Source organism: Anabrus simplex, chromosome 2 (assembly GCF_040414725.1).
Source record: "Anabrus simplex isolate iqAnaSimp1 chromosome 2, ASM4041472v1, whole genome shotgun sequence".
Classification (NCBI taxonomy): Eukaryota; Metazoa; Arthropoda; class Insecta; order Orthoptera; family Tettigoniidae; genus Anabrus; species Anabrus simplex.
In genome coordinates, this window is record NC_090266.1 from 293689920 (window position 1) to 293714320 (window position 24401).

The 24401-nt window shown below is 39.8% G+C and overlaps 1 protein-coding gene across 2 annotated transcripts in view; it reads right to left on the reverse strand.

Moving 5' to 3' along the window:
- Positions 1-22177, reverse strand: part of LOC136862788 (ly6/PLAUR domain-containing protein 6) — a 359087-nt gene extending 336910 nt beyond the window's left edge. For both annotated transcript variants that reach the window (XM_067139046.2, XM_067139045.2), the window contains exon 1: positions 21984-22177. In XM_067139046.2, coding sequence (XP_066995147.1) covers positions 21984-22167 — 184 coding nt within the window. In that variant the 5' untranslated portion in view covers positions 22168-22177. The remainder of the gene's footprint in view (positions 1-21983) is intronic.
- Positions 22178-24401: the final 2224 nt, after the last annotated feature.

Here is a 24401-nt window from a genome sequence, read left to right on the forward strand (position 1 = left end):
AGAAAGGTCAAATCCGGCAGTAACTGTGGAGCGCTCTACCGCTAGACACCGCGGCATCATGGTTTGGGGCGCTATTGCGTATGATTCCACGTCACCTCTAGTGCGTATTCAAGGCACGTTAAATGCCCACCGCTACGTGCAGCATGTGCTGCGGCCGGTGGCACTCCCGTACCTTCAGGGGCTGCCCAATGCTCTGTTTCAGCAGGATAATGCCCGCCCACATACTGCTCGCATCTCCCAACAGGCTCCACCAGGTGTACAGATGCTTCCGTGGCCAGCGTACTCTCCGGATCTCTCACCAATCGAACACGTGTGGGATCTCATTGGACGCCGTTTGCAAACTCTGCCCCAGCCTCGTACGGACGACCAACTGTGGCAAATGGTTGACAGAGAATGGAGAACCATCCCTCAGGACACCATCCGCACTCTTATTGACTCTGTACCTCGACGTGTTTCTGCGTGCATCGCCGCTCGCGGTGGTCCTACATCCTACTGAGTCGATGCCGTGCGCATTGTGTAACCTGCATATCGGTTTGAAATAAACATCAATTATTCGTCCGTGCCGTCTCTGTTTTTTCCCCAACTTTCATCCCTTTCGAACCACTCCTTCTTGGTGTTGCATTTGCTCTGTCAGTCAGTGTATTATTAAGTCGGGATAATAACGAATTGAGATAGGTGCGGGTAATATGAACCGGATATTGAGGTTCTTTTTTTTCTGCTATGGGCTTTACGTCGCACCGACACAGATAGGTCTTATGGCGACGATGGGATAGGAAAGGCCTAGGAGTTGGAAGGAAGCGGCCGTGGCCTTAATTAAGGTACAGCCCCAGCATTTGCCTGGTGTGAAAATGGGAAACCACGGAAAACCATTTTCAGGGCTGCCGATAGTGGGATTCGAACCTACTATCTCCCGGATGCAAGCTTCACAGCCGCGCGCCTCTACGCGCACGGCCAACTCGCCCGGTTATTGAGGTTCTGACCGTGCGATAGAGAAGTGGGATTCCCCACGTTACGATGATAAGGCGCCAAATTATGATGGAAAGCCTACGAGATTACGAGAGATCGCACGATGCAATCGGAATGAAACTCAATTAGTAGATAAAAGAATTTATAGGCTACAAATTGGGTGTTCACTCGACTCTGAGAAGTAATATAATTTGCGGAGCGATCTTTCAGAAAGGGGCGAAGCTTACCATTTCCACTGCCAAAAGACCAGATCCCTATAAATGAAACGGCCAGGCTAGGCTCTGCACTCACTCACTCATTCACGACTCAGTCATTCATTCATTTGTGTATTAGGACGTAATCTTCATGGTTCATAGTAGACCAAGAGTTGTGCAGAGATATTGAAGAATAGTAGGCGCTATTCAAATTTGAAGAGTAGTGTTCAAGTGAAGTCGTTTTATATCAGGCAGTTTTACGCGGAATATAATCCGATCGTACGGGACGAAAGCAGGATTGTTGTGTGCGAGTGTAGGTGTTTGTAACTCCTATATTTACATATTCGCATATTGTGGGAATGCAGACTGTTAACAAACAGTGGCGGCTCACGTGAATATACTTAAAGAACGGGCCAAGCTTGCGAGAAATCACGCTTACGTAAGTGAGACGTAAACATATCTTACGAATGATTAACCTGTCGTAATCAAGAAAATTGCAGTGTTGGGAGACGTCATACGAGAAAATAGGAAACGCTAGATTAACCCAGGGAGTTCCGTCTAGTTAAACACGTAATGCTCACATAGAGAAAACTATATTCTTGACTAGTGCCGTGTGACAATAAAGGGAAAAGAAGTAGCGATTTCCAGGAACTTCTCCGCTGCTTGGGTAGACTACTTGAGTTAATGAGTGAATCTATTCTTAATAATTAATTTTGAATACATACAAAGTGGGAAGACAGGGATGAAATGGCTTCATAGAGTAGTAAGATTTGCATATAGTGTTGGTAAGGTACCTTCAGATTGGACAAAAGCAGTAATTGCACCTATCTATAAGCAAGGGAACAGAAAGGATTGCAACAACTATCGAGGTATCACATTGATTAGTATACCAGGCAAAGTATTCACTGGCATTTTGGAAGGGAGGGTGCGATCAGTAGTTGAGAGGGAGTTGGATGAAAACCAGTGTGATTTCAGACCACAGAGGGGCTGTCAGGATCAGATTTTCAGTATGCGCTAGGTAACTGAAAAATGCTACGAGAGGAATAGGCAGTTGTGTTTATGTTTCGTGGATCTAGAGAAGATGTTCACAATACTGGGGGATTATGGAATTAAAGGTAGATTATTAAAATCAATCAAAGGCATTTATGTTGACAATTGGGCTGCAGTGAGAATTGATGGTAGAAGGAGTTCTTGGTTCAGGGTCCTTACAGGGGTTAGACAAGGCTGTAATCTCTTCACCTTTGCTGTTCGTCGTTTACGTGGATCATCTGCTGAAAGGTATAAAATGGCAGGGAAATGTAGCAAGCAGTCTAGCCTATGCTGACCACTTGGTCTTAATGGCAGATTGTGCTCAAAGCTTGCAGTCTAATATCTTGGAACCTGAAAATAGGTGCAATGAGTATGGTATGAAAATCAGCCTTTCGAATACTAAATTGATGTCAGTAGGTAAGAAAATCAACAGAATTCAATGTCAGATTGGTGATACAAAGCTAGAACAGGTAGATAATTTCATATATTTAGGTTGCGTGTTCTCCCAGTATGGTAATATAGGAAGTGAAATTGAATCAAGATGTAGTAATGCTAATGCAGTGAGCTCGCTGTTGCGAACAACAGTATTCTGTAAGAAGGAAGTCAGCTCCCAGACGAAACTATCTTTACATCGATCTGTCTTCAGACCAACTTTGATTTACGGGAGCGAACGCTGGGTGGACTCAGGATATCTTATTCATAAGTTAGAAGTAACAGATATGAAAGTAGCGAGAATGATTTCTGGTACAAACAGGTGCGAACAATGGCAGGAGGGTACTCGGAATGAGGACATAAAGGCTAATTTAGGAATGAACTCGATGGATGAAGCTGTACACATAAACCGGCTTCGGTGGTGGGGTCATATGAGGCGAATGAATGAGGATAGGTTACCTAGGAGAATAATGGACTCTGTTACGGAAGGTAAGAGAAGTAGAGGAAGAACAAGAGGACGATGGTTAGACTCAGTTTCTAACGATTTAAAGATAAGAGGTATAGAAGTAAATGAGGCCACAACACTAGTTGCAGATAGAGGATTGTGGTGACGTTTAGTAAATTCACAGAGGCTTGCAGACTGAACGCTGAAAGGTATAACAGTCTATAATGATAATGTATGTATGTATGCATACAAAGAGTATTCCACAAACCATTTTTCCCCGTTTGTCATGTGTATGTGAGAGTGCATCGAACCCACGAGGGGCCGATCAGAACGTGCTGTGCACCTGAATCTCCAATATTAGGAATCGTCCAGAACGCGCCTGTGTGCTTGCGATCTTCAGAGACCACTCAGAACTTCCATGGCAGTTTGCAGGTCAAGCCATCATGAACGGGACCAAGCAGATGACGAACCGAGGACTTTCCGTTAACAAGGCTGCAGTGATGGCAGCTTAAACACCTCATATGTGCCTTCCAATGACAGACGACTACAAGCAGGGGCGTTAAGTATATTTCAGTTTTTAAGCATGAATTTCATATACGTTAAATGTTTAAAGGTATGTATATAAAATTTTCTATTGAATGTAAATATATAAAGGATAGGTGAGCGTCATAGGCGTGTTATGAAGGAATTGAAGCTTTTTATTAATAGGTTTTCTACGGGTTTGTCTTCTGTGATTGGGTGATCACATTTTTCTTCCTCCCCCTTAGATTAATGCATGATTTAGCTCTAAGGTCCTAGTTTTTGTTGTGGGTGAAGCATTTGTAAATGGGATTAATATTTCAACAAACATTCTGAGTCACTACATGTTTCATTAGTCCTTATGAGTCGTCAGAATATTTCAAGTTAAATTTGTTTTAATGCTTCACCAGTAATGCAGGTTTTATCCCGCTTTGTAGTATTAAATATATATATGTATATATACTGACGTCGGCACCGATCCAAAATGCTAATTCTGCAAAATTCAAAACGCCCACGCTGTGTCTGAAACACCCTTGCTCTACTACTGAAGTGATTTTTTTTATTGGAAACAGCGCATAAAGACAATGCCACAGCTGCTTTGAAGTATTTGTGGATCCTGGATGCGAATGCAGACTTCGAGCTATCAATCACAAAGTATTGTTTAGTGGTAAGCAATACACAAAGACGATTGGCAGCAGTTAATGAAGAAACACCTACAAGGGTCTCTTTTGAATAATGCAATTATTGTAACAAAAGCTTGCGCCAAAGTGGCCACATGTATCGTAGTAAGTTTTTCAGAATATAAATACATGAAGAAAAAACGCATGGTGAATTTTTTTCAACAAATAGAGGTACAATTAGTAATATTTTCAAACACTTAGTAGCATAAACTTTGGTGGTTATATTGAAGGATCCGAACAGCCTCCAACCTGATGACTTAACGGACAAAGTACTTTGGGTGTGTATTCTTTCAGAATGGTAGCATAGTAAGTGAAATCCAGCCAAGGTGTAGCAAAGCTGCGACCAAATGCATTTAGTAAAAATGCTGAATCTGGTTATGTAAGTGTCACTTGACAGTCATCGTCGTCATCATCATCATCAATTAGTGTAACATTTAAAAACGAAGGGAAAGGCCTGATCATATTGCCATTTCTAAAATATACGTGATCTTTTCTGTTTTCGTTAACATCCATTAGTATTTATATTATCGAATTTTAATAACAGCGAGTGAAAGTACCAGATTGTATTTATGCAGATTAGTGGAGCGGTCAGTACTGTCAGCTGCACATATACTGCTCGCTCAAAAATTCAACTCCTTTCTTTGTGGTTAAAATAATTCAATTAACATGACACTCAGGGCACTATTGCATCGCAAAAGTGGAAGTCCATCTTGATGATATTGTGTAATAAACTGTCAATAGTGATTTTCCCTTATGTTCACATCTAATCCTAAGGCTGTTCGTAATTTATATACACTACAATTAAGTGAAAATATTTGTTCTAGATATTTACAGAATATCTTAACACTTTTCATTATTTGTATTTTGCCACATACGTATAAAATACGTAAGTAATGAGGAACGCCGTCAGTGTACGTACGTTCTGTGTATGAGCACGATATATTCATCCGGTGTACAAGGGACAGGTTTCAAGAAGTCTGATATTCACACCAGCCGGGACAGTAGGAAGCGGAACCAATGTTTCACCTTCTCCCTCGACTATACCAGTGATCATATTCTCCTATTTGCAACGAGTATTAACCTTAACAGCCCGGTTGTATCACATGGGGTACATTGGATAAAATCCAGTCCTTCCATGAAATATGAGCTGTTTCGTGTCTGTGGTATCGTATGCTATTCGGACCTTTATCTTCACTTCTTTGTCTTAGTCCAGTCCTGTGTTAGTATAATTACATTATGCGGTACAGATGAAACATGTCTTAAACTCATAGACTGTAACCTTAGTCATTCTATGGCAAAAATGAATTTTTCAAACACTCATTAAAAGCAAAGTCATCTCCGTACTGGTCATGAACGCCCTTGGATGGGTGAAAGGTTCCACTATTCGTAAACTCGACACTAGGTGGGGTAGAGTAGTAAGCTGTATGCCCGGCCGCCTTTGTCCCCAGGGATTAGCCTGTTACTCATTTTTGGTGCAGGCTGAATGAACCTTAGTGCCATGTGCACCTCCGCAAGTGGAAATCTCATCATCATCATCATCTGTATCTGTTTACTCTCCAGGTTCGGTTTTTCCCTCGGACTTAGCGAGGGATCCCACCTCTACCGCCTCAAGGGCAGTGTCCTGGAGCTTCAGACTCTTGGTCTGGGGATACAACTAGGGAGTATGACCAGTACCTCGCCCAGGCGGCCTCACCTGCTATGCTGAACAGGGGCCTTGTGGAGGGATGGGAAGATTGGAAGGGATAGGCAAGGAAGAGGGAAGGAAGCGGCCGTGGCCTTAAGTTAGGTACCATCCCGGCATTCGCCTGGAGGAGAAGTGGGAAACCACGGGAAACCACTTCCAGGATGGCTGAGGTGGGAATCGAACCGACCTCTACTCAGCTGACCTCCCGAGGCTGAGTGGACCCCGTTCCAGCCCTCGTACCACTTTTCAAATTTCGTGGCAGAGCCGGGAAACGAACCCGGGCCTCCGGGGGTGGCAGCTAATCACGCTAACCACTTCACCACAGAGGCGGACAAGTGGAAATCTAATTTCTTAAATTTTTCGACTTCCTGGTGGGCACGCCTTTATCGCCTAAGCCATGCAGCCCCCCAAACACTCATAAGCATACTGGAAATTTATATCTTTATTTTTGAAACTTGAGGAGGTTTGGCGAAAAGATCACCAAGATAATGAATTTTTTTCTGAACCTGGCCAAGGCACAAAAGTACGAAAAATGAGAGTTAGTGTGAGTAAAAGCTTACAAGGATTCATATGAATTAAGGAGGATGGCAATCCAACATGCAAAGAATGAATTAACTAGGTTTTTGCGTTCTTTTTTGATAGCATTTAGTATTAATAATAACAAAATAATAATAATACAAACATAATGTTATTTGCTTTACGTCCCACTAAGTGCCTTTACGATTTTCCGAGGCGCCGAGGTGAAGGAATTTAGTCCCGCGGGAATTCTTTTAAGTGCCAGTTAATTTACTGACACGAGGCTGACGTATTCGAAGCATCTTCAAATACCATCGGACTGAGCCAGGATCGAACCTGCCAAATTGGGGTCAGAAGGCCAGCGCCTCAACCGTCTGAGCCACTCAACCCGGCAGCATTTAGTATTTTACCTAGGTATCATTGACCTCATAGTATAGACGCAATATTCCCAGCAATGTGGGAAGTAATTGGGGCATGGGTAGTACACCCCGAAACAACACGAAACGTTCCTATGGTAGATCGTTTACGAGTTATGCCTATTTATCTTATCGGCAGGGATGAAGGGGATATTTCGTGTTAATTTTAGAGTCGGGAATTCTGTATTAAGGTCTCGTATCATTTAATTTACCATCTAATCAACACGAGTCCGATAATGTCTGTGCTTCCTACTTGACTAAAGTAATAGGCTATAAGAATTCTCTAATTGATAACGTCATGCACGATTCCTAACAATACCCGAAAATGCAGTGTTCAGTACCCGAAAAGCCGTCTAACTTGTGCCACATTTTAAGAACTTCTTGATCACAAAAATTGCTGCGGCTACTCGAATTGGGATGAGGCAGGTAGGGTCATTTCCAATGTACTGTATGTTTAACCCTTAGTCGCGTTTACTGAAGCGGGGTCGGGAACGAGGTCAAATGAAATTGTATGGTATGTTTTTACGGCCAGATGCTCTTTCGAACACCAACCTAAGTTCAGGAGTACCGAGCTCGATAGCTGCAGTCGCTTAAGTGCGGCCAGTATCCAGTATTCGGGAGATAGTAGGTTCGAACCCCACTGTCGGCAGCCCTGAAAATGGTTTTCCGTGGTTTCTCATTTTCACACCAGGCAAATGCTGGGGCTGTACCTTAATTAAGTCCACGGCCGCTTCCTTCCCACTCCTAGCCCTTTCCTGTTCCATCGTTGCCGTAAGACCTATCTGTGTCGGTGCGACGTAAAACAACTAGCAAAAAAAGTTGAGGAGCTAACGGAGATAAAAAAAATAAATAATGGTGGATGAAATGGGGACAGGAAATAGAAGTAATCGGCTGTGGCCTATGACCAGGCATTGTCCCGGCATTTATCTGGAAGTGAAAATGGGAACTTACAGAAAAAGATCCTCAGAACAGCCGACGGTGGGGTTCAAACTAGGGCAGTTTTCGATAATTGCTGTAAAACTTTGGAATATATATAACTCGTACACGATCGACCACAGGACGTAGGTTTATAGGGACCTTTTGTGTTTTTTTGGGGGCTATTATCCACATCAGGATTTCTTTCCAGATTTTTCGGAACACACTGTATAATGCCATCAACATTTCTAGAGAAATGCCACAGATTTCTTCTCAGGACCAAGGATTATAATCACGATTTTGCAACCATGTCCATAAAATGATGCGTTCAACCAGAGTGCGGGCACCGTCCTCTGTGATGCTAATTCTACCATTCTGCCCAACTGTACATTTTCCAACATACCCATGTATTTTATATTTTACTCCTTCTCATGCGAAAGTAGAATTTTTTGTTTTGGCCCCAGGTAAGGTTTCCTTAATAATTTACAATTTGCTTCACGTCGCACCGACACAGATAGGTCTTATGGCGACGATGGGATAGGAAATGGCTAGGAGTTTGATGGAAGCGGCCTGGCCTTAATTAAGGTACAGCCCCAGTATTTGCCTGGTGTGAAAATGGGAAACCACTGAAAACCATCTTCAGGGCTTCCGACAGTGGGGTTCGAACCCACGATCTCCCCAATGCCAGTTCACAGCTGCACGCCCCTAATCGGACGGCCAACTCGCTCGGTAAGGTTTCCTTACTACCACACGTGTATTTTCTCAAGATTTCTCACATTAATTTTCAGAATGAAAAATCTAGCCCCTTTTGTTCGGATTTCTCTTAAACTAATGATATTGTACTTATGATAATGATATCAGCGAGCGGTAATCCTTCTGCTTCATATTAATTTCAGAAAAATGCTGCAGTGGCATCCTATCGTAAGTTCCGAGGCCGTTTACACTACACTTGTCTCAGGTAATTTCCGGAATGCACGTTAATACAGGCACCATTCACAAGCATAACAAATACACTGGTATTGTAATGATTATTATAGGACCAAATTGAGATGTATTTGTTAATAATAATAATAATAATAATAATAATAATAATAATAATAATAATAATAATAATAATAATAATAATAATCATATTTACTGAAGGCGATAGTATAAGATAATGAAGTTCGTTGCGATTTAAATTTATGCTTTATCCGCCAAACTCACCAAATCTGATGTGCGTAGCTGGAATTTCTTTTAAGAGACTCCTTCTAGCCATTGATATTGTCAAAGTGATGAATATCTTACATGTAAATCACTTTAACTTCACGTCGTTTAACCAATGACCTTCGCTAAATTGAGCCATTTTCGTGCAGTTATGTTTGTTTCCAAGTCTTGTGCTAGTTGCTTTACGTCGCACCGACACAGATAGGTCTTGTGGCGACGATGGGACAGGGAAGGGCTAGGAGTGGGAAGGAAGCGGCCGTGGCCTTAATTAGGGTACAGCCCCAGTATTTGCCTGGTGTGAAAATGGGAAACCACGGAAAACCATTTTCAGGGCTGCCGACAGTGGGGTTCGAACCTACTATCTCCCGAATACTGGATACTGGCCGCACTTAAGCGACTGCAGCTATCGAGCTCGGTGTTTCCAAGTCTAAAGTAACGTTCATCATATCTGTCAGATGTTCTATTCTGGCATGTTTAGATAGCTGAGCATGAAAATCAGTGTACCCTACACATAAAGCCATCAGAAATATTCTTCCTCTTTAGTTATGCACTGGAAACGATGGTTAGATACTTAAGAACATACAAACTTCGGAGGATCTATTATTTTTTCAAGCGAGTGATATTACAGAGAAAGTCTGTTCTTATAAAGAATGCGCATAAATTTGCATCCGTTAAATGCAAAAAGGTTTTACTTTTTCACATAACCCAGTGATGATGTGCTGGGAGATTCAACATTGCTCCAACTTTCCTTCACATTAAGTTGTTGAACACCTCAGAATAAGACCAAATAGTAATACATCCCACATTTGTATTATTCGCGCAACTTTTAGTGATACCTGGGCTCCCTAGTGCTGAATCGTTAGACCTCGGTTATCTTCGAGATTCGTATTGGCAATCTTTGAAACACAAACTATGAATCGCTTATGCATCGCTGTGGGACATCTGGCGTACACCTTACGTACTAGTACTGTTGTTGTTTACACAGCAAAGCCAAACTATAGAATTCATGCTAGGAACAAGATTTTTTTTTGCTAGTTGCTTTACGTCGCACCGACACAGATAGGTCTTATGGCAACGATGGGACAGGGAAGGGCAGGGAGTAGTAAGGAAGCGGCCGTGGCCTTAATTAAGGTACAACCCCAGCATTTGCCTGGTGTAAAAATGGGAAACCACAGAAAACCATTTTCAGGGCTGCCGACAGTGGGGTTCGAACCTACTATCTCCCGAATACTGGATACTGGCCGCAGGAACAAGATTCGCATCGAGAAATGTTATATAATGTGTGTGTGACACAGTTGTTGGCTTAAGATAATAAAGGTTTAGAAAATTGACATTGATCGATCATATTACCGATTCAATTCAGATTTCATTTCCATTCAGTTGGCAGTATTACCGGAACCGGGAGATCTCCCCCCTTACTCCTCACCCCTGTAACACAAAATATATCACTAAAAGTTGCGCGTGTAATATCTATAGCAAAAGCAAACTCATTCTGAATCATTCTATTATGATGACTTTGGTAACTGATTTGAAATTGAATATGATAAGAGAGAGCAAATTGATGTAATGCCATAGATTTGGAATCTCATCAGAACACCAAGTATAGTAACTTATGACTGATCTTTTCCATGCCTTGTATAAATAACGACATTTTACTAAATTCTCATTTATGATATGTCATAGGAGATCACGCGTATTTCGACTATTTTAGTATGTCAATACCAGTGCACTTGCGTAAGGTAGGGCAGTTTGTTAGAAGAGTCTACACCTGAATTTACAATCACAATTTCTTTGAAGTGTGTGGTGTTGCGTCACAAAAAGAGATGAGGCATACACGAACTTGAGTGCTTTGTGGTACCTATCAACAGTTCGAATATTCCTTGAAGAAACTTTACTGTTGATAGATATCAGTCTTCAGCAAACTATATCAGTTCTTATTAAACATTTCTTTATGCATTCCATGGAACTTTATCATACGCCTTGACAGTGAATACGCTGACAGTGAATAACTGACTATGAGAATTACTGCTGTTTAAAGGTGCCAAGCATCGAGGTCATCGGTCCCATTTGAGCAATCAACATTTGAATATTAGCATAAGGCAGTTGCCCTGAATGTCAGTGTAATCAAAGCCTTTGAAAATTGCCTTTGCTTGCCAATGAATACACTTAATCCATACGTCAGTTTACACCAAATGGAGAAAATGTTTAAAGCTGGATACGTTAGTAATAATTAAAATTTAAAGAATCACTATTAGTTATATTACTTTATTGAGGGTGTATTTTGTTACCATTCTCACCTACAGTATTTAACGTACCTATTACAATGACGAAGCATTGGACATAGCATTTAGGAATGACTGTATATGAATATACTGTAACTTCATAATATTTACAACACTGCAGGAAGGGACGAGTTGGTGACCACATTATTGTTTCACATTTCTCACTCATTGCCTCATTATCATATAAAATTATAATTTAGGATCATTTATCCATCAGCTTATGAACTGTGCTCATTTCTGGGGTAGACTGAGTGAACCCCAGGATCTTGCACAAGTTAAGGCTATTAAGTACCATGGAACATGAAACAAGGTACTATCCCTGCACTCGTCTGAAGAGAGTCAGAAAAATCCAAGAGAAACTGACGTTCTGTGCAGCTTACCCTATCCCCGAAGGGCATTGATCATAAAGCCTACGCTTAAGTAAGATTTACGTTTTCAGATAAGGAGGGTGGATTTTCCTAATTTAACTGGCTCCACACCATAAAATAAAATTAATAAAAATTCATCTTGGATGTGTGATAGCTGTGAGAAATCGTCAGAGGTTTTCCGACAAGGCTGGCGTGGTTCGAATTTCGAGCACTACATGTGGGAGTTTCGAATCGAATTCCAAGAATAACTGAGTCACGTAAGTACTAGCTCGTTCACTTCCTTTAAAATACGTCCCTGGTTTGAGATGAATAAATACCGCCAGAGGAGGAATGCTTCGAGAAGATCAGATATTCTTTGTGCTGTAGTAGTAAGGTGAACTTATTATTATTATTATTATTATTATTATTATTATTATTATTATTATTATTGAGCTTTCAAAGGATGTCTGTCCTGATGAGTTACGGTGTCATCAAATATATATTTATGACGTCAATGATGTCGATGAAACAATGAGTTCATACGGAAAAATAGTTACCAGTGTAGAATTCAGTAAATTTTTCAATGTTACTATTTAGTTTAAATGTAGACAATTTAATGAAATACGTAGTTCGGTTAAATAGTAATTGAATATGTGAAAATCATACAGAATTTCCGATTCTTCTGACGACTTGGTGGATATATCATAGGCTGAACAAATGATAATGATGATAATAATAATAATAATAATAATAATAATAATAATAATAATAATAATAATAATTATTATAATGTAGTTAACCGTCTCTTCAGTTGCTGTTGACTTTATGAGACGCCAGGGTACTGAAATTTTTTCCTGCATAATTTTTTCGTGCAAGGAGCCAACGACAGGTGCTGTAGCAATTTAAACATCCTGAAATGCCACCGACCCCAGCCTGAATAGAACCCGCTATCTGGGAAACCGATAGATATTAAATAATCGAGTACACAATTGAAGTGGTGATGGATGAACAGAAATGTGCAAAGCATGGTCTTTGCTGGACGAATATAACCTACCTAATTCAATTCACGTTGGAAGTATGTAACGTTAGGGTGAATTCTATTGTACGTGGCAGCAGAGTGACGTAGTTACTAACTTCTCGCAAAGGTGGCTGTGGGTCATATCCCGGTCAATGCCCGTGGGATTTTTGAAATGAAATATCACATCCCCGTGGTACAGATTCCATGCACACCTAGATATCCCGTGGCTATGATCACGATTTCAACAACAATGTAAAAGTACCTGCTCGCTTTTCCTAGGACTGAATGCTGGACAGAAATCTGTAATTTGGAGCAGATGGAGTAATTCAAGTGTTGTGTATTTTGTTCTCAAACGCGAGTTTTGAAATTCACCATGATGGAATTTAGTTGCAAGTTGCTGTTGTCAATCTAAGCCTCACATTATTCTTGTGTATTAATATAAAAGTTGGAAAGTCCGGCTGGCTATCCATTCACCTCATTTGTTCAAATCTGCGAAATGACATGCTGGATTTATCGATCGATATTTGAAAAGTCGAATACGAACCATGAAGGGGTGGGCGAGGAGGTGCTATAGATGTTGGGACCAGAACACTCCTCTCCCTCAGCTAGTTCATATTTCTGAAACCTCAGAGCCGTGCACTTGTATCTATTTTACGAACATTGTTCGGAAAATGAAAACACTAAAGGTAAGTTTTAGGTTTGAAAAACAATAACATAGGCCTACGCAATAATCTGCGTAGAAAATGAAATAGCAACTGCCTATGTTAATAACCTCCAAGTGGTAGGTCGTAGAGTGGACGTTTTACGTAAGAGGCAGTTAAAGTTATCGCAAAAGACCGCTGTGGAAGAAATGACAACTCCACTGGAAACGTTGAATAATTCTATAAGTTACGCAAATCTGTGTTACAATTGTTTCGCAGGAACGGTTACTTCCTGCTTCGTACTTATTTTTAGTTCTTCCTGTTACCAGCAGTCCACACTTCACTTTTCTTCTTGACTGTTCACTTATTTTCTTTAATTCCTAGGTGGAACGTTGGGCCCAAGCAAAAATTTCTCCAGCTTGTTCTATCTGCTGCCAGTGCTTTCACCTCTCTCCGTGTCTTCTCGAGTCCAGCTGTCTCTCCGTCTATGGTTCTCTTCCAGGTGATCCTCGGTCTGTCTTGGCTGTGACTACTTTGCAGAAAATGCCTGTCTTTTGATACTTTCTAGCGGTCTTCTTATGGTGTAGCGGGTAGCCCATCCACCTCCATTTCCTCCTCATTATCTGTTGCTGTGTCCGACTCGTTGGCTGAACGGTCAGCGTACTAGTCTTCGGTTCAGAGGGTACCGGGTTCGATTCCCGGCCGGGTCAGGGACTTTAACCTTAATTGGTTAATTCCTACGGCACGGGGCTGGGTGTATGTGTTGTCTGCATCATCATTTTATCCTCAACACGACTCGCAGGTCGTCCACGGGTGTCAAATAGAAAGACCTGCACCTGGCGAGCCGAACCCGTCCTGGGATATCTCGGCACTAAAAGCCATACGATATTTCTTTTTTTTTTCATCTGTTGCTGTATGGGAATTTGAGTATCAGACATCTTTGTATATACTGTAACTCTTTCATTTCTTGCTTCAAATTTATAGTCCCACTAGTGGGTGTAAATTTTAACTTCACGAAATATATACTTTCTCCACTACTGAGCGTCAACATAAACGTTAATAAAATTGATATTAATTATATTAATACTCGTACCATAACTGGATGTAATTATCACTTGGCGAATTCCAATGAAATAAAATTTAAAAATTCATAAATAACTGACTAAATAATAATAATAATAATAATAATAATAATAATAATAAGAAGAATATCAATTTGCTCAAAGTGCAGTTAAATGAGCACCAAAGGTCAACATAGGATCCCTCAATTTAGAATATTACTAACGGTAGAGTATAAAAGATTTCTCTTAGGTTGTGTTCATAAAAGTTGTAAAACGGTTACTCTGTTGACTGCGCCTTGCCTAATAACACTGCAAACGATAGAAACTGGTAGGAGCATGCAGACAAAGGTAACATACATGACTAACTAAATGTCTGACTCTAATATATTATCAAAAAAAAAAAAAAAAATACAAATTTTACCAATGAGAATCAGAATTTCTGTATGAATCAGATCAGTCTTAATACATATTACTGCCGGGCGGAGTGGCTCAGACGGTAGAGCGCTGGCCTTCTGAGCCCAACTTGGCAGATTCGATCCTGGGTCAGTCGGTTGGTATTTGAAAGTGCTCAAATACGCCAGCCTCGTGTTGGTAGATTTACTGGCACCTAAAAGAAATCATTATTATTATTATTATTATTATTATTATTGTCCATTTACTTTCTACCTTTGTAAAGGATAGTTACTCACTGCAGAATATAGTTACTTCCTTGACTGGTTTTGTAGCCTCACGTCCTGAAACTCTTGAGCTGTCCCAGATTCGACCTCTTTGTGAAGACATGTCCCCATACTTGCCTTGTGTTACCATCCTCTCATGTGTAGTAGTGGGTGCCTGTTTTCCATGCCTGATAAGCCTAGCAATTGCTGGAAGGAAGTGCCGTCCACCCTAACGCCCTTGATGATACTTGTCAGGCTATTACCACATACACCAGCAAATTGATACTAATTCGTATGCGATGATTTTAAAACAGTAACCGAATTGAGACAAAGTCCACAGTCCACCCTTCACTTATTCCCTGAATAAAGAACACTGACAACGTAACTGTCTTACAAGAGTTTGTTGCTACTGGCACAACGGATTTCACACAAACTTTGTGAAGTTCAAACAAACAAACAAACAAACAAACAAACAAACAAACAAACAAACAAACAAACAAACAAACAAACAAACAAACAAACAAACAAACAAACAAACAAACAAACAAACAAACAAACAAACAAACAAACAAACAAACAAACAAACAAACAAACAAACAAACAAACAAACAAACAAACAAACAAACAAACAAACAAACAAACAAACAAACAAACAAACAAACAAACAAACAAACAAACAAACAAACAAACAAACAAACAAACAAACAAACAAACAAACAAACAAACAAACAAACAAACAAACAAACAAACAAACAAACAAACAAACAAACAAACAAACAAACAAACAAACAAACAAACAAACAAACAAACAAACAAACAAACAAACAAACAAACAAACAAACAAACAAACAAACAAACAAACAAACAAACAAACAAACAAACAAACAAACAAACAAACAAACAAACAAACAAACAAACAAACAAACAAACAAACAAACAAACAAACAAACAAACAAACAAACAAACAAACAAACAAACAAACAAACAAACAAACAAACAAACAAACAAACAAACAAACAAACAAACAAACAAACAAACAAACAAACAAACAAACAAACAAACAAACAAACAAACAAACAAACAAACAAACAAACAAACAAACAAACAAACAAACAAACAAACAAACAAACAAACAAACAAACAAACAAACAAACAAACAAACAAACAAACAAACAAACAAACAAACAAACAAACAAACAAACAAACAAACAAACAAACAAACAAACAAACAAACAAACAAACAAACAAACAAACAAACAAACAAACAAACAAACAAACAAACAAACAAACAAACAAACAAACAAACAAACAAACAAACAAACAAACAAACAAACAAACAAACAAACAAACAAACAAACAAACAAACAAACAAACAAACAAACAAACAAACAAACAAACAAACAAACAAACAAACAAACAAACAAACAAACAAACAAACAAACAAACAAACAAACAAACAAACAAACAAACAAACAAACAAACAAACAAACAAACAAACAAACAAACAAACAAACAAACAAACAAACAAACAAACAAACAAACAAACAAACAAACAAACAAACAAACAAACAAACAAACAAACAAACAAACAAACAAACAAACAAACAAACAAACAAACAAACAAACAAACAAACAAACAAACAAACAAACAAACAAACAAACAAACAAACAAACAAACAAACAAACAAACAAACAAACAAACAAACAAACAAACAAACAAACAAACAAACAAACAAACAAACAAACAAACAAACAAACAAACAAACAAACAAACAAACAAACAAACAAACAAACAAACAAACAAACAAACAAACAAACAAACAAACAAACAAACAAACAAACAAACAAACAAACAAACAAACAAACAAACAAACAAACAAACAAACAAACAAACAAACAAACAAACAAACAAACAAACAAACAAACAAACAAACAAACAAACAAACAAACAAACAAACAAACAAACAAACAAACAAACAAACAAACAAACAAACAAACAAACAAACAAACAAACAAACAAACAAACAAACAAACAAACAAACAAACAAACAAACAAACAAACAAACAAACAAACAAACAAACATATGACTGACAATACGACACACTGCCAACAGTCATGGCCCACAGTAAATGAGTAAAGAATCCGTCCAAAATGAGTCCATAGTAAATTGAGTAAGAAATGAGTCCAAAATGATTCCTCAGAAAATTCTTGTGTTTTTCTTTTTTTTAAAAATGCTATTTGTTCGGGGCGTCGACCTATAGAGATCTTTTGCCCCTACTTGCACCATGTGACATGAACCTGCGTGTAATTGGAATGGGGTAAGTGTAGAGTGTTGAATGTGAGGAAAGGAACGTTAAGGACGACACAAACACCCAGGCCAGGGATATTAATCATTTACAATTAAAAACCCCTGACCCAGCCGGGAATCAAGCCCGGGGCCGCCGGGTGACAGGCGGACGCGTTTCCCCCTACACAGCGAGGCTGGACCCTTAGTAAATTAATACAAACTGAGTCTCTTAAATTCGGGGGACCCCCGAAGCCCGCATCCTCCGCGTTTCGATCAGCACAAATGTACATCGCCTCCGATATGGCGTTAGTTCTAAGAAGAAAGAGACAGCAGGGAGATTTAGGAAGTTTCATACTAAGGGAGTATCAGCCTGTCCCCATGCTATGTACGTTACCAAGCCAGATGTGGTGATAAGGTATCATAGCAGTGTAATCAGGTAATAAGTGTCAGGCCAAAAACATATAGGCGGAAAAGAAGATACCTACATTTAAACCCTCCATAGGTTTATATATCCTGGCATATTTTCCGTTTTTCGCCATTTCCAACTTAACTTCATTATAAATTCCGTTCCATGTGAATTCATGTTTCCCTAACCAGTTGCCTGAATAAACCCCGACTCACAACTTTCCGGTCTGTAGTCTTCACCTTTCCCTAACTACGTTTAATCTCTGTGCACACGCACTTCAATGTATTTCCCAGGATATTCCTGGCCATGATTTTACTCAAGCTTAGAGCCAGTCTTTTTTTACACAAGTAGGCTGAGTTGAAATGTCCCAGAAAATGGCTATCTGATCCTTACCACGTACAGAGGTTTGACATATAAATACACGAGATGCCGTACTTAAATATTATAACCCAGGAATTTACATTATGAGACTAGACATTCATTATGGCATTATAATAATATGATTGCCCGGCTATTTTCCAACATCATAAACTATTATACATTACTATTATAAAACATACCTAAATTGCTTTGCGTGTGACATGGTACATGTTACCATACTTTTCATTGATTTTGGAAATGTCTTTGATTCTGTCAACGGTAGGAAAATGTGGAGGGCCATGGAAAAGTTCGGAATCCCACAAAAAAAGTCCGCCTGATACAAGCAATGTACGATGGGTATACTTGTCAAGAAGGACATAATGGGAAGCTGTTCGAACCTTTTTCTGTGAAATATGGAATAAGACAAAGACGTCTCCTGCCGCCAATCTTTATCATGACACTGGATTGTATGTTGACAGAGGCAACGAATATAAAGTGGAGCATTCATTGGGGATTAAATAATCGATTGGGACTATTAGATTATTGGATGGTCTGTCTTCTTGGAGAATGTTTTCGAGACATGGAAATCAAACTGCTTGATTTAAAAGTAGAAGGTAAAGAAGTAGACTTAAGGATAAAAAATCAAAAGGAATAAGGAAATGCGCGTAAACCATCGCAGCAATTCCAGCCTGACTCTAGATGGAATTGATATAGAAAGGATAGAGGAATTTTGTTACTCAACAAGCATGGTAAGCCAGGATGGAGGTTCCTTTAGAGACGTGGTGAGTCGTATAAATAAAGCGAATGGAGCTTTTGCACAGTTACGACCAATATGGAGATTCCCCCCACATCCGCATAAAAACGAAGTTAAAGATATTCAACTCAAATGTTAAATATGTTTTACCGTATGGAAGAGGTACATTATGAGAATATGGCGCCCAAGGACTATCTCAAACAAAGACCTTTGGGAGGCCACTAGTCAAAGTCCAATACTTGCTTCACTGATTAGAAATTTTGTATGAGAAAGGGTTGTTATTTCGCCTTAAGGTAGAGTGTGTTATAACGCCTAAATCTGACATCGAAACATGCGAGGAAAAACTTGTCCACCATCTTGAACAAAGCCAGCATACGTCACTGCATAAAGCTTTTTGAAATTCAGAGACCTGTGCAAGTACATTCACAATGACTAAAGCAATCAACCATCAATCAGTCATCAATGATCTGCATTTAGGACGCGTGTTGTAACCAAGGTTGAAATTTACAAACACAACTTTATTTTGCTTCACTTTATAATATTTACACAAATAACTGAAATTTATTTTGAAGCAAAAAGGAGTATTGAATCTTGAGAAAAGTCTGTCTTTATACAATATGTACAGGTTTGCAGTCTTTATATACACTTCTATCTTGAAAAGATAGTCTTTGTGAATTGACACGTTGATAGTCGAGAACTATCTGGCACACTAACATAAATGTTCATGAGAGTCCTTGTTTGTTGAAGTGCCTGAATTCCTAAAAAGCAAGTTCAATTGATTGAAGAAATTCCACCTAGCGAAACTAAGGGAGCTTGCATAAGTTAGGGAATGAAAATGGCTTGTAAAAGAATTACGGGACTTAGGCAGCGGAAACAAGTAAGGGAGCGGTGACCAGAGGTGAGACCTCGTACTGCCAGAAATTCAGTCCACCTGGTCGAAGCACATTTTCAAGAGGAGTAGCCTCCGTGCTCGACGTAGGGTGTATTCTGGAGCTGGACACCGGGGCAAGTGGGCAAGTGAGCTGGCAGGGAGCTCCTATTTATAGTACACTCGATGGTCAGGCACGCGCACTGAGGGCTGCGCGTCGAAGCTAGCAGAATGATACACAGGCGCGCGTGCAGCTGGCTGGCGGAGCGAGAAGGGAGCGCCGGGCATACAACAACGCGATTGCCCAGGTGGCACTCAAGCTTATTCTTCTACGTATGTCATTCCACGCCAGTTTACCACTGACAGCTTGAAACATACCTTACAGTCGAGCAGCTCGTCTCCTCACTCCCAAGTCTTCCCAGCCCAAAGTTTGCAACATTTTCGTAACACTACTCCTTTATCGTAAATCACCCGGAACAAATTGTGCTGCTTTCCTTTGATTTTTTTCTAGTTCACGGATCAAGCAGTTCTGGTGAGGGTCTCATACACAGGAGCCATACTCTAACTGCAGTCTTACCAGAGACTTATACACCCTCTCCTTTACATCACCACTACAACCCCTAACTACTCTCGTCTCATAACTATGTGAAGAGATCTGTGACCTTTCTTAACTACCTCGTTAATGTGATTACCCCAATAAAGATCATTCCTTGTACTAACACCTAGGTACTATCACCCCCATTAAGACAATAATTAAAAGTGAGAGGACTTTTCCTCTTGGTGAAACTTAGATCAGGATTCCGACACCCCAAGATCTGTTAAGGTATAGTAACGTTGCAAGTAAGCTTAACTGTCGATATCGTGCTCATAACCATAGGACTTCCAGATTTACGTAGTTTCCAAACCACAACGTCGTGATATTTAATTTGAGAAATTCCACATGTACCGCTGCTACCTAATTGGAAAGCCATTGACTATGTCACTCGGCTATCATGTTCTATAGACACATTTGATGTACAGTATACAATAGTTTTTATCCTTAAATTGTAATCTAATCCTAATTATTATTCATCATTAGTATAATATGTCTATATTAAAATAATTATGAAGATGGAAATCAGCACACTAGTGTTCGGATTATAAATTCAGTGCTAATCTGTTGTGATTAGCAATAGTATTATGAATACAATTAAGAGATGACATTAATAGTGAACTAAAGTAGTATGGAATATATTTACTTATCACCTACAGGGTGTCCCATTTACAGATGATGTAATAGAAAATTAAATATTAAATAATATGTAGCTATACAAATATGTGTATGTTGTATGTTCAGTCTTCAGCCGCCGGGCTGAGTGGCTCAGACGGTTAAGGCGCTGGCCTTCTAACCCCAACTTGGCAGGTTCGATCCTGGCTCAGTCCGGTGGTATTTGAAGGTGCTCAAATACGACAGCCCCGTGTCGGTAGATTTACTGGCACGTTAAAGAACTCCTGAGGGACTAAATTCCGGCACCTCGGCGTCTCCGAAGACCTTAAAAAGTAGTTAGTGGGACGTAAAACAAATAACATTATTATTATTACAGTCTTCAGCCCTAAGGCTGGTTGGATCCTCAACAGCTCTGCCATCAACTGTCATAGATGGCCTAGGCATCACTGAAGAGGCGTACTAGGGAAATGAGGAGTGAGGTAGTTTCCCGTTGCTTTCCTCACTGAGCCAGAAGTTGCTATTACATATCAGTCTGCCAAGCCCGCTGAAATGCATGCACCGACCGACCCTATGAGCAACATTTTCATACCATTCATAGCAGGGACTGGCTGCATAAGGAATGGCATTACTAGCGTCACTCATACCTCAGTCACTTTCATATTGTCAAAGCCAAGGATAAGACAGAGACAGATCAACGAAAGTAACAAAATTGCTCTAGCCCATACCAGAAGTGCATTGTAAACACTAGGTCCTGCCAGCAAGGCATTATACAAATATACAAATGACTATCTTCACTTTCCCAATGTTTTATGTAGGTTGTACTATTGGTAAACTATTGCTATCGCAACAGTTACTAACAGCCTTACAACAGTACTAGTTTTATGCACTGTCAATACTGATATACTGAACTTGCCTTACTTCAGTATTATGTGGCAGGTTAGTTTCAAATCATAGCACCCCCCTCGACAAAATCTAATGTTCAATGTATTTGAAGTGGACTTCTCAGATGAGTTCTCCCCTCCTTTGGAGGAAGTCCCAATTTTCAGGTACGTTCTATTTAATTTTGCCTAGAGTATGCCTAGTTCTTACTTACCTTCCGTTTCCGCGTCCGGCTTGCCCGTGTGATCCGTGGTCTTCTGCTGCTGTTGCTGCTGCGGGGGCGGCGGTAATGGAGGCTCATTGTTGGGGGAACTTGTGGTGGCTGCTGGCTGAGCTCTCTGGTGCAATAACGCGACGACGAGACAACTTAGCACCCAGCCGCACTGCACACTCAACATTGCACAACCACCTGAAACACAAGACCATATACTCAATCTCTTTGTGTTTGGATACCCATAAGAAGCTGAGAGCCGTTCGTGATTGCGGTTGAAAGGAAGAGGGAAAGTGTGGGAGGAACACAATCGACCGGAGTGAGAACACTCTCAGGGTACGTACGTAACTATGCCCCTGTCGTTACTTGTGAATAGTATGTTGTATTTCTGTCATGTCGGACTATCAGCTAAAGTAAGAATGTAAAAGGCACGCTGTGATTGTTGTGATACACACACAGCACAGGGATGTTGAGATTGCACGGTTTTCAAGTAGTGAAGTAGTGAATAGTGAAGATAAATATTATAACCAAGTTGTCTGCCTATTCAATATATATATATATATAATATATATATAATATTTAGTACATGTTTCGCCTCCTAAGGGACGTCATAAGCTATAAGAAATTAACATTAATATATCAGAATACAAAATAGATATTATTAAAATTGAAAAGACACATTGAAATAGTGATGTATGGTTACGACCCTTAAAATAAGATCTTAGAAATTTTGTTAAAATTGTAAGTGATATGATCGATAAAAACAGTGGAATTGTCCATTGTGCTCTTGACAATATTCTTGGGAAATAACAGTTGTGCTTTATAAAATCTTAAATGATCAATTGTTGGGAATAGCACAATTGATTTACATCTCTTGATGAAAGATTTGTTAGATCTTTGATATGCATTCCTTAGATAGTATATATATTGAATGTTTCAGATACATTATATATTGTACCGTATTGTATTGAATAGGCGGACCACTTGGTTATAATACTTAAGTTTATCTTGAATATTCACTACTTGATTATAGTCAATAAGGGGTTAGTATTACTTGAAATGAAGCTGTAAAAGCTTGTTACATATAATTGCACGGTTTTTGAAAGTCACCTCGTCATTTGTGCACAAATTTCGGAAGGAGTTGGGAGCCTTCGGCGGGGATGTGTCACATGTAGTTAAGCACTAACAATATGGCAAGATGGCAAAATTTCTGCTACTGGGCACATTTGAATTGTAACTTTGCTGCAATATGGATGGTGATAAGTGAATGTCGCCGCTCGTGTTGGAGTGAGTTAGAGTGATGTCTCCACAGTTTGAGAAGGTTCAGGAAGACGCAAATGGATGTTGATGGACAACAAACCGGATACCCAAGCAAATCAATTCGCAGTGAGGATCAGTATTTGTTGCTTTCAGCACGTCGTAGATAAACAGCTTCTGTCACCTCGTTCCGCCATCGGAGTGAATGTGTGAGAATAGAATGTCTGAAATCGGCTGGACGACAGACTGCCAGAGCATGAAAATACAGGACGAATCCTCAAGTTACATAACAGCATTGGTAACTCCCACCTGACTACCGAGCTGATGTACCGTACGTTCCAGATGTTTCAAGATGCTTAAGATATCCGGAGGGATTTGAGGCTATTTATGGCGAGGCACACCACTTTCACAGTTGATCTTAGCTGCCCGAGGGGACTGATTATCTTGGATCGAGTAGGGGGTACATCAATTACCTTGACAAAGAATATTGCAATAAGTTCGAAAAGTCACTAAACTTTACACAAGTTACATAAAACTACTACACGGTTCAACTCGGAAGAAGCATTAAATAGCCATACTATGCATCATAACTTGTGAACACAGATAATGACCACGGGGCCCCACTGAGCCTGGTGTTGCTTTCAGCTACTCAGACAGGGTCCTTTCTTTAATCTTTCCTATTCAATCCTCTGGTAAAATATTGTGCTCTTTTGATCACAAAAGTAACATATTTATGGGGCCTATGGAAGCTGTCATGATACTTCCCTTCATTAACCCTTACTTTCAATCGTCAAAGGGTCGGAACTCAATACATGTTTGTCCTACGATTATGGCTAATACAACGGTTTTGCCCCATTAAAAGGACAATCAACGTTCTCCATTGTAGGCCTCTTCCCACCTCTGTTCACTGTGAACAAATTATATCAAAGCCTCTTTCCTGCCACGGCGGGCATCCGACTAGCGAAGAAGCCTCAATCAATTGCTGAGAGTCCTCTAGAATATTTGAAGTAATATCCGGAGAAAGGCTTCTGAAGACGACTGGACGACTAGGATAAATGAAAGTGAATTTCAAGTGGTATGTTGTCGGCGGGCACATCATTAAACAAACGTACCACCCTGTCATTTATGAGCTACCTGCTACCGCGACCCGCTCAAAGAATGGAT